Source organism: Lates calcarifer, linkage group LG17 (genome assembly GCF_001640805.2).
Source record: "Lates calcarifer isolate ASB-BC8 linkage group LG17, TLL_Latcal_v3, whole genome shotgun sequence".
NCBI lineage: Eukaryota > Metazoa > Chordata > Actinopteri > Centropomidae > Lates > Lates calcarifer.
Window position 1 is genome coordinate 748540 of NC_066849.1, and position 19522 is coordinate 768061.

General features: G+C 39.7%; 1 protein-coding gene across 16 annotated transcripts in view; it reads right to left on the reverse strand.

Moving 5' to 3' along the window:
- Positions 1–5: 5 nt before the first annotated feature.
- Positions 6–19522, reverse strand: part of ptprfa (protein tyrosine phosphatase receptor type Fa) — a 344522-nt gene continuing 325005 nt past the window's right edge. For all 16 annotated transcript variants that reach the window (XM_051077207.1, XM_051077194.1, XM_051077198.1 and 13 more), the window contains 9 exons: positions 15499–15618; positions 14180–14334; positions 11512–11797; positions 10608–10786; positions 5845–5971; positions 5523–5648; positions 4329–4483; positions 2947–3082; positions 6–2721 (listed from right to left, as the gene is read on the reverse strand). In XM_051077207.1, coding sequence (XP_050933164.1) covers positions 2653–2721; positions 2947–3082; positions 4329–4483; positions 5523–5648; positions 5845–5971; positions 10608–10786; positions 11512–11797; positions 14180–14334; positions 15499–15618 — 1353 coding nt within the window. In that variant the 3' untranslated portion in view covers positions 6–2652. The remainder of the gene's footprint in view (positions 2722–2946; positions 3083–4328; positions 4484–5522; positions 5649–5844; positions 5972–10607; positions 10787–11511; positions 11798–14179; positions 14335–15498; positions 15619–19522) is intronic.

The following is a 19522-nucleotide window of genomic DNA, read 5'->3' on the forward strand; positions in this document are numbered from 1 at the left end:
AAAAACCCAGTTATTCAACTTTATTAACATCAAAGTTTTAAAGACATTTTCTTTGCTTTTTATTAACAAATAGAAAACAGAACATGTATACAACAGATAAGACCCCTATAGCACGACCCCACTTCATCCAAAACCATCTCACTTTGTCATCTCATCCAGTGAAAATCACTGAGATCCACCAGTGAACACTAATGGTGCTCTGAGTTACAAGTCTGTCCATCTGCAACACAGTGATCCAGTAAACTGCTCTGCATGTCATGTCTATGTAAAACTATGTATGCAAACAGAAAGGTACAAGTCATTAGGTGAGTGGAAAAGTCAGAAATGTGGGGATCACTAAATAATTTCCCTGTATAATGTCAATGTCATTATATTGGGTGCAGCATGTGAGGATCCATAATATTGTGGTGCACTGTCAATGCTCCATTTACTTGACAACAGCTGGGCTATTTTTGTGTCAATGCAGTATGTGGAAATTTTGTGAAATGCCTATGAGCATGGAAAAGCAGACTACATGTTAGAGGAAGTTAGACACAGCATTTTCAAACCATAAAACGTCTGTTTGTTTGGTAGCACCAGCATCCCTGTAACCCCTCAGATATGGATGTTGGATAGCAACATAAGGGTAATTGAGATTTTTTTTTCTTTTTTGAGGATTTTGTTGTGCTGGCCCTTCATACTTTTTTCATATGATCTAACAGTGTCCTGAAATCCCTATTTTTTTTTTTCCAAACTCACTGGTAATACTTTAAAAATCAGCTGTGAACTGTAGTGGTTTTGGAAAAATTCTGTATAAAGAAATCCCTTGTGCAGACCCAAGCCAACAATGAATTGATTGTACTGATAGGTGTGCATATCAAAGTCTGTACCACAGAGTGCCATTAATGTCCAAAACCATTAAAACACATCAGTCAGCCACACTGTTGCAATGAGTGACATGTTCCTCAGTCTTACACACACACTATCCTGCTTCCCCAAATAGCAGAGCACCAAATGTTTTGAAAATAATCCACCACAAACTACAGTGCCAGTGTTTCATGGGACATATTTTGCAAATAAAAATTAAATGTAGGGGCAACATGGTGTTGCAGTGATTAGCACTATCACCTCAGCAAGAAAGTTCCAGGTTCAAACCCTGGTTTGTTGTCCCTGTTCCTGTGTGGGTTCTCTCTGGGTTCTCCAGCTTCCTCCCACAGTCCAAACACATGCAGGTTAACTGGTGACTCTGGGTGTGGATGTGAGTGTGAATGGTTGTTTGTCTCTACATGTCAGCCCTGTGATAGACTGGTGATGTGTCCAGGGTGAACCCCACCTTTCACCCAATGTCAGCTGACCCTGTATTTCAGCCTAAGGATAAGCTTAAGGATAAGCCATATAGATAATGGATGGAAAAATTGGATGTTTGCAGTAGGAACAGCTTGGTGCTGAGAGCCATACACAGGGAAGGGAAGTCAGAAAGTACTGGGAGACACACTAACACATTGGTGGTTTAGATCTTTTCATGGGATTAGTTGACAAAAAGACAACTACAGAATAAAGCCAGCCTAATCTTTCAAGGTTTAGCAACTAAACCAATTCGATTTAACTTCAGCTTTGAGTCTTGGTCTATTGCTCTCAGTGGAAAACATCATCAATTTGAGTGCTGGGGTTCATCTCTTGTTTCATAATGGATTTTTTTTTCATGCATGGAGCATGGAGTTCTCTGGGTTTCAATTCTCTGGGTCAATGTGTTGAGTCTACCTGAGTCCATGTTAAGAACAGATATGAAGACTATTGTGCATACAACCTTTCCAAAAGACCAGTATGTCTTTTGTTGAACATCTCTAGATCTCTGGGGGCTGTGATAAAATCAGTCGACAGTTAGGGACAGTTATGAAACTCTGTACATGCTAGCAGTTGTTCAGATGTGAATAGTCATTGTATGTTTATAGCAATAGATTTATTTCACACTGTGGTACACAAACGTTATCTCTTAATGTAATCTGTTTGGTAGATATCATCATCATTCGGTTGGATATCATGACAGAAAGTCAAAACCCACATTTCCCTCTAAATAGGGCCACTGAGTAATGGTAACATTAGAATATCATATGTATGGTACAAAATAAATTTATTAGCAGCTGTGAGTATATGCTCTTCAGTATTAATAACTCTGAGCTTGTTGAAAATACATGTCCTTTGTGCTAATAAAAATAATAAAAGATAAGCAAATTAAAAAAAAGACCCATTAAGACATATAATAACCAGTGTAAGTGATTACAAAATCATTTCTAAATATTCGTAACAACATAGTAATGATGAATATAAATGAAAATAGCAGAAAAATAGTTTTTGCTATTAGAAGGAGGCAGACATTGGGGAGGGATGGGAGTATTCAGTCAAGAATCAGAATGAGGCATGATTACCAGTCTTTCAAGGTTGGCTTTTGGGAGGTTTTGGTGTTGGGTCTGTGGCAGAATCAAGCACCAGTCCAGCAGGAGGTCATCCTGTCCCTTCTCTCCTTTCCTCTAATCTCCCCTATTTCGTGCTGTGGTCACCTCCTCATCAGTCCTCTTTGTAACCTCTTTATCAGGCTGCAGAACTGACAGAGCTGAGTGGGATATGGCTCAGAGGAGACACCAAATTCTTCGGAGGGTGCCTGTCTGGTTGGGGTTATGTTGCATAGTGATCAAAGCTTCCCAGGTACTCCAGAGCAGCCCGGTAGCACAGTTGGTACTGGTCCTATGAAACAAACAAAAACAGTATTCACTCAGTTTATGAGAAGCCAGAATTACAACAGTAATAAATATAGAATGAGTAATGAGATATTTCAGGTAGGACTTAAATTTACTTTTGCAGGGCTCCAGCGGCTGATAATGTAACAGTGTTGAAGTATAGTGGTGGAATGTAACTTAACATTTACTTAAAACTTATTTTATGCCCTGCTCCCCACACACTCCATCATACCTCCGTCTGCACCATGGCTGGCCTCTGAGTACGGAGCATCTTGACGGTCTGGAACAGGTCGACCACTCCCTCGTACCTCATCCTCTCCAGAACAATGCTCAGGGTGATGAACACACCAGTCCGCCCAACACCAGCACTAATTCACACACATTATTAAATCCTCATTATAAATCACTGATCAATATTAGACTCACACATACACATACACATGTGAAGGACAAATCAACATGAAAACAGGAGCCTGACAGCCTGTAACACATGGAGTCAACTTATCACTGCTCAACAGTGTATTTGTCAACTCTGTCAAGCAGTGTTCCTACTATTCTGATATTCTGAAAATTCTCCCCAAGAAAACCGCAGTGTTGTTTTTTGGGAATAGGCTCAAAACATATTGGGATCATTATACTGATAAGGAGGTGGATGTTGAAACTAAATAGTAAGAAGTTCCTCATTCCTGGTGAGCCTGACAAAGAGAAATGCCTGTAGAAGTGAAGAAGTAATAATAATTGGAAATCACAGATGTACTCAGTTTTGTTGCATTGTGGCTGTACATTGGAGCCTGTAGAAGATCAAATCCACTACACTTCAATTTCAATGTACAAGTAACATTTAATGTAAGATGATACAGTCATTTAACATTTGTGATGTGTGATGTGACACTGTGATATGTATGTATGTGTGTGTGTGTGTGTGATGTCAGCCACTTCCTCTATCTGTCAGTGATACATTCCATGGAGGGGCTTGGTGTTCTGCAGCTTGAGGCACTCTCTTATCAGAACATCTCCCTGTGCACTGTGAGGAGTTTTAGTGTCTTGACATCTGACTGGTATGGTTGATGGCTTGCATCTTATTCCTACCCCTGAGCTCGCTTCTCAGCTCCTGTCTTACCCTCTGGAGTTATTTTTCAGTCCTGATCACCTTGCCTTAGGTCCTGGTGCGGTCCAGCTCTTCATGCCTGAGACTCGTTGTAGGATGTCTGCCTTTGTGATCTTAACCGTTTCTTGTTCTGGGAGGTTGCTATGGTCTGCTCTTAGGTCCACCAGCCACTTAGTATTTGTGTTGTGTGAGACCTCTTTTTCCAATATGTCCTTCCAGTATTGCTCAATCTCAGCTCTAGGTGGGTCTGTCCTTGTACTGTTAGTCCCTGGGAGCTGGGAGCACACTTTGGAGAACAGGCCATTTACTCTCTCTTCTCACATGTATGTCTTCAGGCTAATGTGTCAGTCACTAGAGCCTCACCTTTGGACATCTTGTTGTGCCTCTTTTCCAACCAGGACCTGTCACTTATGACACCTCTCTGCAAATCGTTTAGCTGACTTGAATCTCTCTCTCTCTCTCTCTCCCACACACACACACACACACACACACACACACACAGTTACCTGCAATGCACAGTGATTGGTCCATCTTGTCCAAATTGCTCCTTAGTTTTATGAACTTGGCCAATGAAGTCGATGAAACCCTCCCCAGTTTTTGGCACTCCTTGCTCTGGCCAGTCAGTGAACTGAAACTGCCTGATGGTCCTCGACTGACCATCCTGACAAACACAGGAAAATGGAGACAGATGCTGTAAATAACAGAAATCCACAGCTCACTCCTGTTAAATGATGTAGAGACAAGTGCTGGGGGTAATGTATAATCACAGAGTAAGGTATTAATGCTACTAATAAAACGTTCTATTACTTTTTCCTCTTTCCAAACTCATCCTTTTAATTGTGTTTTTTTTTGTTTTATCTCTAATTAACCTGATCCTGTGTCTTACAATGGTATGTTATCTCAAAGCTAAATAGAATTAGTGCTTTCAGTACTTTTTGCTACATGTCCTTAAATTGTTCTCAATATTACCAACATAAAGTCTCCTTTTTTGGGGGGAAACCCTTGTTATATTCTTCCATCTGAGTTCCCTCCAGGAAAAAGTATACAGTACCTACTTTACTGTAGTTAATTTTTTTTCCCATTCCTCCAATTGTCCTCCACATTCTCTCTTATGTACCATATACAGTGTTATTCCCAGTTAGCTTTTGGAATCTATTATACAGCTCTGAGATGTTTGTTAAAACCGTGAGGAGTGATTCTCAACAACAGCCAGAGACCTTCAAAATATCATAGTCTCTCTCATCTCCCTTCGAGTCTTCAGTTTTGGCTGTGGTGGGGCTTCAGACAGGTCACCATCAAAATGAGATTTAAATAATGAACACCTCTGTGTATACAACTTTAATCTGAAGATAGAAGCATTATGATTCATTTATTGTAAAAAAAATGTGCACATCTTCGACTGGTCTCAATCATGACCAGTCAAATCACCTCGTCTTCTTTCCCAGCAGTGAACTCTGTGCCCTGTGTGAGGAATTCACAGCCCAAATCCTCCCACTCAAGTGCAGTGAAATTCACAAAGTACTATATACACAAACCTAAGCATGCACTGAAAATGTCACTTTGCCAGCACAAACATACTCTGTTATAAAAATAGTGTCCTAAGTGGCATTGATGTCCTTTCCAATTAAAAGGAGCGGAGCTGAAGCCATCTTCCTGCTGCTGCCTCATGCAACAACAAAGCTTTGCTGAGGTGAACCTACCCTGGCGTCTGTGACTTTGAATTCTCTCAGGATATACTGAGGCATGTTGTACTCAGCCATGGGATCCACAACAAAGTACTGGTAACGTGCAGAGCGCTCAGCAGGCCAGTACTGATGGCATTTTTCCTTAAGAATGGAGAGAGAAGATGTATCACAACATGTAGTGCATGTGATCAGGACACCAGACTCAAATTTAGCTTTTTTGTCTAAAACTAGTATTTTTTACTTTTTCATATGATTGGAGTCTTTAATTTAAGTCACTTTGATGTAATACTGTTTGATACTTATTGAAATGATATAAGGTGTGATTGTGATGTGTTACCCTTCCCATCTCGCGGAGTTTGGTGAGCATGACTACAATGGTGGAGTTGTGTTCCCACAACATTCTCCAGAAGTCCTCAGTGGTCTCGGCTAACGGGCCCTGGGTGGCCATGTATGCTTTCTGCTGCCTGCAGATTGGAACAGAAACACGTCTGTGTTTAGTCCTCAGGGTTCTGGCAGTACTGCTGTTATTTGGATTCCATTTCAGCTTTCTTCCTTTTCCTCTCTATAACTGTGGTTCTGGTGCAGCATTTGATATACTGTAATAAAAATATAGGTGGTGGCAGTGAAATAATGATGAGTGTAGTCATATTTATGTCATCATAAACAATCAATTTGCCAGACCATGATTGGATAAAATTTGTTTGTGGGCATGTATGGCCAGATGAACTTGCTGAGATGAACACCAAACAGGAGCCTGACACAAACCCAACTGTCACAGATGTGGCCCAGTTTTTCAAAATGTCCATACAGGGGGAGATTTTCATCCATCTGCCATGTATCAAAATAAGTTTAATATCAAAATTTTTATTGAGGGAAACTACCCAAATAATGTAAAGTAGCCCAGATTATCAAAAGATGGCCAGTTATGTGCAACGTAACAAAATTAGCTAGCATCCTTGATGTCATGTCATTAAATTACTAGTAATAATTTAATAAATTGCAAAAATGTGCCATTTGACACACTATAAGCCAAAGTACTTTAACTTCATTATTACACAACTGTATTTACCTCGAAGGCATAAAACTTCTGTTTACCACAGTCTCTGGGCCTATTTGCACTGGCATGTAATTTTTATTCTCCTGTGCAGATAAAACGTTAAAAGGAAAACAATATACCTGCTTTGACCTCACAACTAATAACAAAGGTTGTTATTGTATCAGTTGATAATGTTGCTGTAGCGGTGCATGGTCCCAAACAAATCCACAACTCGACAAGTTATCAAAATCAGCTGACACATAGTGAACAGCTGGGGCTTCAGGGCTCGTGGAGGTATAGGTCCATGCGGTGGTTAAACACTTTTTGTATGTGTAAAATGAATATATACATCTTCTTTTGTTTTTTAGCCAGTAACAATATTACAGAAATAAACTAATTCAGTTCAGCTAGATTTACCCTTCACCACATCCCTTTAATAGCTCTGAGATTAATGGCATCCCACAACTGTTGAATGAACCTCTCAGGTGTTAGGTATTTAATTTTATGCACCCCCTTACAGTAAATTTGATGAGTCAGCTGTTGCAAATGTGTGTACTGATATTTAAAAGGGTTTGCTTGAACACAGACCCTTTTTAATGGCATTATTAAAATGACAGATGCCATCCCAGCTGCTCAGCCAAGCTCTCCACTGGAGCAGGTACAGGACACCATCACTAGGGGGCAGTGTTGAACCATGCAGTGGAAGGCTTAGGCAATTCTCACAAATTTGTTCATGCAGCACACATACAGAGTATTTCTGTTACCTGTATACATCAGTGTGTTGCAAGTGATAGGCTGGAGGCACTGGTGTTTTTAGTTGTGTCTGCCACAGTCCTGCTCTCAGGTTTACCTCTGTGCAACAAGGACTGGAACTGTTTATTTAAATACTTTACAATATAAGAACCTGATATAAGTTTAGGAAGCTAAGCTGCTGTATTTTGTTAGAACTTAAGCGTCTCTGGCAGTGCTGTCACTATACCTGCTGGCTGGTTTGGCTCACCACTGCTGAATGATGGAATCTGACCAGCAGCAGTGGATCCTGGATGAGTTTGTCTGAAGTCAGATGTGGGAGGTTGAATATGAGAACAGCATCATTACTGACCCCTGTGCATTCAAGCTAAAATATTTTGGCTGCTAATAACAGTCCAAAACTGTAAACGGTTTTAACCAGATAATGTTACTATGTGATTAATTAAAAAGTTATACTGAAGCACAGAAACATACAAAAGCATGTCTAAAGGACATGGCTGACTTTGCTCTCTGTGTTTGTCATTTATCTTTATTCTCTAATCCTGGAAAAAAAACCCAAACCAAAACAAGCCTTCCCTGCAGAGCAGTAGGAGTCGTACTTACTGTAGTTGTGTGCATTCATTTTTAGTTTGACCACCAAATGATGCTTTTTAGACAATGAGAATCAACTGTATTTAAGTTACTAGTTTCAACAGAAACAGAAAAATAACAGAATATTCCCGTAGTCACATTAAAACCAATCATCAGTCACATTTTAACAGGTTCTTCTAAAGGGAAGCACAACAGAGTGCTGTCAAAAGATAATAAGTGGTTTAAGCAGTGAGCCTATTCTATCTAAGTCTTCTCTAATGACTGAGGTAATGATATAGGCTACTGGTATAATGGTGCTGTCTGACTCTCTATCTTGCATCACTGTGGACAGGCACTGAGGTGAATGACTACAGCTGATATACCTAAAGGTCACTGGACACCTCTGCTAATCGTCATAATCATGTCTATCCCCCTCACCTTAATCTGTCCTAATCCACACTGTACACTTTAAAGGCTGAGCTCAGAGACAGCTGGAGCTCCCTGTATCTCACTCCACTCTTAATTACTGCAATAGGAATTAGAGGGGAATTACAGGAGGCCCCTGCCTCCTTCCCCATCCTCCCTTAGGTGGGAGAGCTCAGGGGACTTCATTAGGTGAGCTGAGAACAAGATACACCCACCCTCTCTGCAAATAAAAGGAGAAGTCCTGATTCATTAGCCTCTGCTTTACTCTGGTGCACAGCAAAGTTTTTCCAATTAATGTTTACATTTTCATACAGGATATGCTTCCCTAAGTGGCCTGTGATTGGCTGCTTACCTGACACAGAGCAATATCAGTGCTGATGTCTAGCATGTATGGTTGTGTTGACAAATCAGCCAAACTCTCTTTACCTCTCTTTATCTATCTGTCACACAGGTGTATTAATACACACAGGATCACACGCAGACGTGTTCTTTAAATGACCTTTTACTTGAAAAGGCCATTGAACCTTGAATTTTTTTTTCAACAAATCCAATGTGAAAACAAAAACCATCATTAAATGTGTCCTGCTAAAAAGTATCCAAGTGTCCATAGCCTGATATATCTTACATTCCTGTGCCATACAACTCCACTGTTGTAAAAAAAAAAAAAAAGAAACACATCAATACACATCAGTGAGCCACACATGTTCCTTCATTACCATTAACACACATGTTGGTTTAGTTTGATTCAGTCCCACATACAAAGTCCTATTGCCTGAAATACTCACCAGAGCAGGGGCTGAATGGGAATCACTCAACCCATGTGGGGACACACTATCACATATGACATATGTGATGTCACAGTTGAGTCATGTAGAGGTTAATTTAACTATGATGACACACTGCACATGAATTACATAATAAAACTGTATCTAAAACACTGTTTTACATTACAGTCTAAACTACAACTGCAACAACAAAGCAGCTACAGTCCCACAAATGATCATATAACTGTGATCACAACAAATAGTCGACAAATATTGATGTAAGGCAGCTGCCTTTCACTGCTGTTCAGTTTGTGTTGTATTAAACTGTATTTCTATTTTTCATGTTCCACTCTATAACTACAAATTAGAAACTTGAGATCAGAGTTCACACTGGACAGATCAACAGTAAAAACAGTACCAGGCATATTTGAACTTTAGTGGTTTTTCTTCCTTCAGTGGATCATTCTGTAATAAAACTCTATAGTTCTGAGCTGATCATAAAGATTTTGAGTGCTTTAATTAGTGTATTAAAATTTCAGATAAAACCAGAGCACAAAGTGAAGCTACATAACATTATCCTGTTAAATAAACTCAGACTAGCTTCCTGATGTCCTGTGCCTTTCTCCCGCTGTAAAACTTATCTGGTGTTTGTACTAGACTAACTGGTCCTGAACCTGCTTTACTGTTCTGCTCCTCTCTCCTGTTGTCTGCAGAGTTATTGCTGCTAGATCCACAACTACTTGAAGCGTTTGGATTTTTCTGGATTTGAACCTCTTTTGTCTGAGCTTTACAGCCACACCTTTAGGGGTTTTTAACTTTTTTATTGACATGAAAGTGAGACAGTGACAGTCCACTGTGGGCTGCTTCAGTGCATAAACGATGACAAAGATACCAGCACATAAAAGCTAAGTGGGTGGGCTAGAGCCATGGGTCCGAACCAAATGTGGTTAGCTGGAGAGGGAGACGGAGGAGATAACCACATTGGGCCACCTAGCCTGCTCAGTCACACACCTAAAGATCAGACACATCTGTCTCCTTCCCTCTTGCTCTCTCTCTCTCTCTCTCTCTCTCTCTCTCTCTCTCTCTTTCTCTTCTTTCACATTGAGCCACCAGCCCAATTGGTGCAGTGGCCTGCCAAGACAGGTCCTGGTCCTCCCAACAGCCATTCCACCATTGCACTAGAGCACCAAATGTGTATTAATCCACCACTGAAAAAAGTCTGACTAAAACTCCATACACAGAAATTAAAAAACAAGGGAGAGGTATATGATGAAACTATTTCTTAGCAGACAAAAGGCAGGTTCAGTGAAGCTGCATCAGAACTATTTGTTAGATGGTTGAACAGTTTCCCTATACACCCTGATCCTGCACCTCTCTGATGTCTGATTAGGGAGGCTATGTCAGATAATTACTGTAACTTTCTGAAAGCAGTGATCTGACATTCACATCCACTTCACAGTGGTTGGTTCAGCTGTGTGGAGGTCAGGGTTTGAACTTCTCTCTCAACTGTCTTTTTTTTTCTGGTCCGCAGCAAAACAGTTTCTGTCAACTCACCTGTATCCATCAATGAAGCTGGCATTGATGTAGTCTGAGCCCTCCACTCCTCTGATTGGCTGCAGGCAGACACGGGTGGACTCAAAAGGCATGATGTTCACCAGGCGGTTCTTGAATTTATTACACGGCAGGTTGGCACTGATGAATCTTGAGGTATGTGCTTTAGAGTTGGCCAGTTTCTGCAGAGACACAGGGGAGGACACACATGTCTGTGGTGCTCTGACACCTAATCCTCAGCTCAGAGGTGAGTGCACTGCAGCTTCACTACTACACCCACAGTCTCCACTATCCACCTCTAGTCTTTTAAAGTGCTAATACAAACAGTCTTGGTGGACTGTGGTGTGTGAACAAGGTTGTTAAAGGGCACTGGGAGCTAACACTCTTATTGATGCCTGAAAATGATGCACTTTGAGCCGATCCTCTTTGTTCTCTGACTTCAGAAAAAGCTTGATGCTGTGGTGCATTAAAACTCATTCTGAAGATGCTGAAAAGTCAAAACAAACTCATTCACATTTACTGTGAGTTGACAAAGACAGGCTGGTGCCAAATCAAATATCAAACCAAGGAGAACAACATTTTTGACAGCAACATTCCAGTTAAGTGTGTTTTTGGGGCCAGCTCTGCTAACAGGCCCTAATGTGATTCCACTGCACTGCAAGGGTAAGTGACAGTTACAGACTGAACAAGCAGCATAATTTAGGTTGTGTCGCTATGTCACATTACTGTTAGTCTCTGAATTGCTTTTCTTACATAATGTCCTTCGCAACATCCATTGTGTTGTTGATGTGTTTATTTCATTATGCCACATTGCATCCCAAAGTGAAAGACAAGCACAGCAGAGCAAGAAGAAGACTATCAAGCTGCACGAACTTACCCAACACAGTCACAAACAAAAGGTAGCTACCTTAAACTCCAGTTCCATGGCGGTGACAGTCTCTCCAGGAGGGATCTGGGTGAGCTTCTGGATGTGGGCGTAAAGGTTGCGGGCGGGAACTTCTGTGTTGCCACATGTTGCAGCTTCTAGCAGGGCCTCGTGAATGAATATGTACTGGTCCTCTGTCTGCACCATGTAGTTCCTCTGAGCTCGCATACACGTCACATGACCGTAAATGTCCACCGTCTTCTCATGTTTCATCCTCTCCAGCATGGCTTCAATGACAATGAAGCAGCCCGTCCGGCCCACACCAGCACTGATGGAGCACAAAAAAAAAATATGGTTGACACTGAAAAGAAGTGTGACTTTCTCTGTTTACATCCATTATTATGCTTTTACAGGATGAGACATAACAAGATGCAATATAATCTTGAGTAAGTTAAGTATGTCAGTTGAGGGAGTGAGAATTAGCAAAAGTGTATCTTTTCAGAGAAGAACATAATCCTCCTCTTACAAATAAAACATGGAAATTCATGAGCAACATGACCAAGTTGCTCAGACCAGACCAAGTTAGACTACAGCCTAAGTTGGTCTGGTATGACAAGGAACTTATGGTGGCTAATGTTAGCTAATGTTTTACATAGACATTGCTACATAAGAAATATTACTGAGTCAGTGTGACCTTCTCTAAGGTGTGTTCAGACTGAGGGTAAAGAATACAGATTTTAGATAGGAACTGAAATAAAAGTTTAAAAAGTCAATGCAAAAATGTGTGTGGACACAAATTCACCCTAAGCAGACTGGAGTGAGGTTAAGACTCATCCATGCAAATTGAAAATGACTCAGATTGAGCAAAACAGCAGTTAATGCAAAGACACACCCCACATCCCTGCAGTCAAAAAACATGAGACATACATGAACACAACTTTACAGACAGACTATGGATTTAAAAAGAGTTAAATGGAAAATAAACATAAGAAATACAAGAGTAGAATGTAAAAAAAGCCTTCGGCCTTCATTTAAAAGAACTGAGAATTTCAGCATACCTGCAGTTCTCTGGGAGTTTGTACATAAAAACTGGACGCTGCTTCACCATGTTTAGTTCTGACTTGGGCAACAGAAAACAGACAGACCTGTCCTGGACGACCTAAGGGGTCTGGATGGTTCATAATGTAGCAGCAGATCAGAAATCTATTTTGGCCCTAAACCATTCAGTGATTTATGAACTAGCAGCAAAATCAATTCTCTGGCAGACAGAGAGTCAGTGTAAAGCTCTGAGAACTGGACTGGTATGATCCACTTTCATGGTCTTAGTGAGGACTCGAGCAGCAGTGTTCTGAATCAACTGCATGTCTGATGCCACTGTTCATCTTTTTTTTTTAAGTGTAAACACACCCTTACAATAGTCGAGTCAACAACAAAAGAAACACATGGACAAGTCCTGCTGAGTCTGAGTTGATGACTATATATTTAGTAATTAGTTACACTTATGTTTGATTTCTAGTGAAATTTTACCACAACAGACACATGATGTGCGCTGAATACCAGAAGTGATGTGAATGTCTCAAACAGCTGGGAGAAAACTAGATGAGATTTCTTACATTTGCTCTAAAGCTTCACAGACCAGCTTAGTTGGTAAACATGAAGTTTAAAATGTTTCTCTGTAGTTTTCAGTTTTCTTTTAGCACAATATGATTACTTTAATAACTTGTGTGTTTTTGTAGCTTTACAAGTGGGAATAACAAGAGTTGCTACAAACTGTATCTGTGTCTTTTTTTTAGGTGTTTAAAAATGTATGGATGATTTTCAACACAGTCTGGGTGTTAATGGATGAGTTATGTACTGGCTAACTCACTTGGCAATGGCCTTGGTTTTTATGCGCTTGTGCACTTGATTAATATACTTTCCTCTAAAGCCAGGTCAGACAGATGGCTCACAAGGTGCTTAAATGATGCTGTCACACAATTCTAAAGGATCAGTCTGGTATTTTTAAACCTGGGCCCAGGTTTCCCATGTTTGTGGTTGTAAATAATTAATAGAGACAAAAACCTTTGGAATACTGCAATACTGAATAATAACAGTGTACCCAGACACCACAAACAGTTGGTGCAATGTAATACAATGGACAATTGTCCATGTCAAAGTCTGTCCACTTAAGTGCTTGATTTTGTCACTGACAGGCTCAGATTGTTATTTTAAGTGACAACATTATGGATCACTACCAGACTCCACTGACAAAAACTGTGATTTTATTGAGCAGAACACAAGAGCTGCTAGAATGCTGATGCTAATGCTGCCTTGATCAGTTAGCTTGTTCGTGTTATTGTCTGGTACTTTTATTTTTGTGAAGGATCTGAATACATGCTTTGACAGGGTGTTAGATTCTTGATTTATCCTCATTTGACAAAGTTGACGTCCCTCTAATATGTTGACCTGTATGATGCTCCCACCAGTGCTTGTGGGTGTTACACTCAGATGTCCACAGAAACCATGACAAAAGTAGTTGTGTAAAAAATAAAATATGATCCCCTCCTTCACACAAGTGAGCAGTCACTAAGTGGAATTGCTTGTTGGTTTGTCTGTTTCAGAAACAAATTGTTGGATGCCACTGGAAAGGGGTTTTCAGACTATATTAGATGATCTGATGCTTTGTTACGAGTGTAATTAGGCCTTTGTGTTGATGTAAGAAGTCGTTCACCTGCAGTGGACCACCATGGGTCCAGCGTCTGGAGGGTTACAGGCTTTGACTCTGCGTAGAAAGGCCAGTGTTGGGGTGGGATACTCAGGCACTCCATGGTCAGGCCAGGCCATAAACTGGAACTGTCGAACCTCTCTCTTCTCACTCGAGCCATTCTGTCACAGCACACAGACACACATTTACACACATTTGGTTATTGATAAAAACGCAATTCAACACACTAAAAATTCCATGATTTGATTATGGAATTAACAATCAAGTACAACATTCATTCACATAAATGCAATGCAATTATTAACTAATCAGTGATCAGACTGATTAATGAGACAAAATAACCATACATCACATCATTCTGAGCAGCACTCAGAAGCAAAAAGAGAACACTTTCCAAAGAGCCTTTGATGAATGATAACATTCAGCACTGAGTACACTGGTGTAGCACCATCAACATCAATGGCAAACCATTTTCTACTGAATTTATAATAAAGCCCTGGGCCTTTTTATTCAGCGAGCACAGTTTTCAGTTTTCAGTTTTCAGTTTTCAAGACCATAACTTCTTACACTATTGGGTCCTTCATACACTGCTGGCTTCATGTGTCTGGTAGTGATACTATTCAGATATCAGTGTATTCTACATTAATGTTTCTTATGGTGTTATGCAGACACAGCTGAATATTTATGTCAACAAGGAGGATGGTTTTTTTGTTGTCTCACAGGCTCAATCACTGATTGATTGAAGCCTGATACCTGCAACCTGTTCTATTAGTTGGCATGAAATATATAGAAAGGGACTATTATTATTACTTTTATTATTGTTGTTGTTGTTGAATGTTTGTGAAATGAACATTTCAGTCAGACATTAACTCTCTCCTCTCTGCTTTGGTATCAGAAACAGTCTGACATTACTGTCACTGTTTCTCTGCATCACATATTCACAATAACTCAGAATAAATCACCATTGGACAAAAGAGCAAAACACTCACTCAGTAAGAAACAATCATTTTGTTCTTATTTACAAGAAATCTTCAGGCTGACTTTGATGATTGGAAATTACTACTAGCACTTCCTTTCTGTTCTTGAATTGACCTGCAGGTATCAGAGTTTCTTTTCATATCATATCAAGTACTTCATTCATGGTTCTGACAATGTTGCATGTAATGACTCCACTTCTTTCACATGAACGAGTTGTCTGTGAGTTATGTTTGCTGCTGCTGCCTCTCCTATATATATATATATATATATAAAAAAAAAAAAAAAAAAAAAAAAAATAATATATATATATATATATATAAAATATACAATATACAAATAGTTCTCACCTTATAGAGGGCGAATGTGCGTACATTGTACGTAGCCAGCTCCACAGTGTCCAGCATGGTCACCTGAATCATTCCAAAGGTCTCTGTGCCTCGACTGGGCCAATACTGGTCACACTTCACCTGCACACAGAATAGTTACTGTTGATGTTAGAGGGTCAGAAGAAGGAGAAATAACTAAGTGGTGAGAAGGATTTGAATCTTTGGCCTGCTAGTGATAGCTCCTGTGGTTGGCGATGTTGATCAGATCAGCTGATGACTATGGCTTAGACTAAAATGTATTTTGCTGTGGATGTTCCCAGAGAATGATTCCTAATGATTTTGGTGACCCCCTCACCTTCCCTTCAACACAAGCCTTGACACAAAGTCTCAGCTGGAGACATGAAATGTACTAAGCAGACTCATACTCTCCACAGGATGAACCTTTTAGATTTTAATCACCCCATGGCCTTTTCTTTTGTGTTTTCTTTTTCTTTTTTATTTTCTGACTCTACATCCCCAGATTTCTTTCATTTTCACACTTGTAGTCCTCACTGAAGTCAGCCCCAGGCAGCGCTGACTTAACTTGAGGATATTTATCAGACTTTGTGCAGCTTTCTCTGGAGAAACAGGGCTTTGTGCACAGTTTTTTTTTCACATATTCAGTGGTACTCCCCTGCTCCTGTAAACAGACTTTGATGTGTAAAATTGGTGGAGTTCCCTTTTAAGGGTACAATACAGTATACCAAAATCATGTTCAGTTATTGAGAAACAAGTGAGGAACAATTCAGTGATGACCTGATGGTAGATGACTTTAATAAGTAGTTGCCTATGAAGATAATAATGATGAGTTACTAGAGAACAGCCTAAGATTTATTATATTAATAGTAATTATTAGTCCATAAATATCTGTGAATTAACATACTGACCAATTCCTTCATGAGTCATCCCTCATTAACTCTGAGCCCAACACTAAGCAACAGAAAACAGTAACTATTCATGCATAACTGATCACTTAAACATTAATGTTTTGGTGCACCACAAAGTCAAGTGATACATCAAATATGATAGATACTTCATTACTTCATCACTTCATCATTATATCACAGTAAGTTCCAAAATACAAATCAGTAACAGCACGTTTCCAAATGAGTATTTTAATCATGACAATTCAGACCAAATATTCACATCCATATTCTTTTCTGATTAATGTATTAATGATGTAGATGAACACAAATAAAAGCACAGAACAGAACAGTATCATTTCCGTAATGCATGGAGTTAGTGCTGCTCAGTGGTGGTTCAGATTAATCAGGGGATATTTATGAAGAAAGTGGTTTAATAAGTCAATTCAAAGATATTAATGAACTAATAATTACCTCATGAGTCGATAGTATAATAACTCCCCAGATGTTGTCTAGGAACTCATCATTATCTTCTTCATAGTTCAGGCATCAGAGTCATTAGGGAACTACTTATCAATGACTCATCAACTATCTGGTCGTTCTTGAATTGTTACTTTCTGTGTACTGTATTGTGAAGTGTTAGCAGCCAGACTCAGCTGTTGGGTTGAGTGTGTTTGCTCAATTTATGTTTGAGTAAGTTTAACTTTTGTCTTGCATGAAGCTAGTCAACAACATTGAATTGAGTGCAGGCAAAACAGACAGTGCCTTTGCATCATAACTATTTGTCCCCTTTCTTTCCTTTCCTCTTGCTCTCTCTCTCCATCCTTCTCTGTCTCTCTGCAAAATCACACACATGCATGTTGTGTTCAACCAGAAAATGACATATTATCTTATAATAATTAAGGTCCTCTAACCTTAAGGAAGCACTTATTTTAACACAAACCACAATCTTTCTCTAAACCTAACCAAGTTCTCCAAACTAAACAACCAAAATATAGGTCGTTTGTCCCTAACCTGAATATAACACATAGGAACATCAGTGGTAGGCATACTGGACCTTCATCGTCATGGTAACAATAATGAACATGTGGAAAGGGTTGTAGTACTATCATGGTTGGATTAGGTTTAGCACAAAAACTACTTGATTAGGATTAGGAAAAGCTCATGGTTGGGGTTACTTTGATAAGGGTAGAGACAAGTTTTATAGGTTAAAATTACGTATTTGTTGAGGAAACCATACTGACTGTTGATTGGATTGTTAGGAAATAAACAGCAACAATCATTCAGAGTTGTGTGTCTGAACTCAAGTCCAACAGACTCTCTCTCTTAGTTCTGGTTTTGGTATCTCTGAGAAATATCAGCTGTTAAATGCTGCACTACATTCACCAGCTAGTCTATAACTTTGTTTGTCTGCTATTTGGTAGGTAGTACACAGTGGGTTTTTACAATATTTTTGCTGAAAACAGCTGTAAATTTCATTTTTAAAAAGTTTTTTTCAGAGATCAAGTGATGGATTCATTTATAGCTTTTCTGAAGGAGTAAAAGAAAAAATAAGTTGATACACTCTCTGATGCATTATTTGGACAATACTGCACAAATGATGCATCACATCTGTGGGAACAGTGTTGGGACAAACTGACCACAAAAAGTTTTATTTCCATTATACAAAGAAATTCTCAAGTGCGTCCGGCTGCTGAATGTGTCAAACATTTTGAATAAATTTAGCTTAACAAGAAGATTCCACAATCCCTTGTTTTTAACACCTCCACTTGTTTATTTGTTGTATTCTTTCATTTCAGAAACACTGAGACACTGAATTGTAAATGAATTAATGCAAATTTAGATAACAGCTGGGGCAGCTCTAAAACTGTTGTGTGCACTTTCTGAGCTTTGGGATGCGATGCAAAAAAGGAAATGCAGTGAGACAGAGTTCAAACAGGGTTCTTCAGATTGAAAAGACTGAGTCATAGAACAAATTGGTACAATCAGCGTGTGCCCTGATAGTGTTGCTATGTGTTGTTACTCCACTCTTGGCTGTGGGATGGACAGGCACAGAGGATGACAGGAACACACATTTGGACATCAGTGCTGACTTGAGGGGACTGCTGGCTGCAGGCCACGGGAGCTTGGCATGACAGATGGCATGATTACGCTTCATAGACCTGAGTGCGGGTGTCAGTGTGGGGGTTGGGGGGTTGGGGGTAGTTTTGGGGCACAGGGCCACATGGCCTTTGGTCAAAGTAATGTGAAGAGCCGGTTCACCAACTGGACAAATCACACACAGCTCATGAAGTGCTATAGGAAAACCCAAAGTTAACTACAGATCTGAGACACTGTCCTCATAAAATCTGCACTGGTCATCAGTTAGAACGACAGTTACATTAAGTTACATTTCCTGACAAGCCACCTCTCGTTGTCATGCAGGTAATACCTGTCCTTGGTGAATCCTGGAGTGATGCTGTTAATGTGCTGCAGAATTTGTTGGGGAGGAAGTCTGGTTAAGTGCATGAGGTGTGTGACATGAACCATTTAATGAATAGTATTATAATAAATCTGCACAATCTACTTGTAATCGCATCAGCAGGAACAGGACTGTGGTTCAGGAACCAAAGTGCTTGACGCTGCTGTCACTTCCACTCACATCCTCTCTAAGTTCTCTCTCTAAGGAAAAATTACTTTTAAAGATAATCTATAACATTATTACCTGCCTAAAGTGTAAACTGATAAACAATTCATTGCAATGCTGATAATGCTGTAATATAAATTGCTGACTCCATGTTACTTGAATGCATGAATATAACTACTTTGTTTCTGGATTCTATAAATTAACAGTAAAATAATTACTGCCCATTAAATATTTCATTCCAACTGAAAAACATCAAGGTGTCATTGATCCACCTCTACATCACTGCTGTTAAACAAGGCAATGGTCTGTTCAACACTTTGGTACAGTGCAGACTAGACTGAGAGCCACTGGTTAGATTTCCATAAAAATTGTGGTGAATATTCATGGTCCTGAGCTTTCCTCCAGCGCTGTCATCAGGCCAAAATTACACACTTATACACAAGGAAGATCACCTTCTAATGGGCAGGGTGTTGAAACATTTACTGAGGTCCATTAGTTTCTTGTCCTCTTAAGAGGA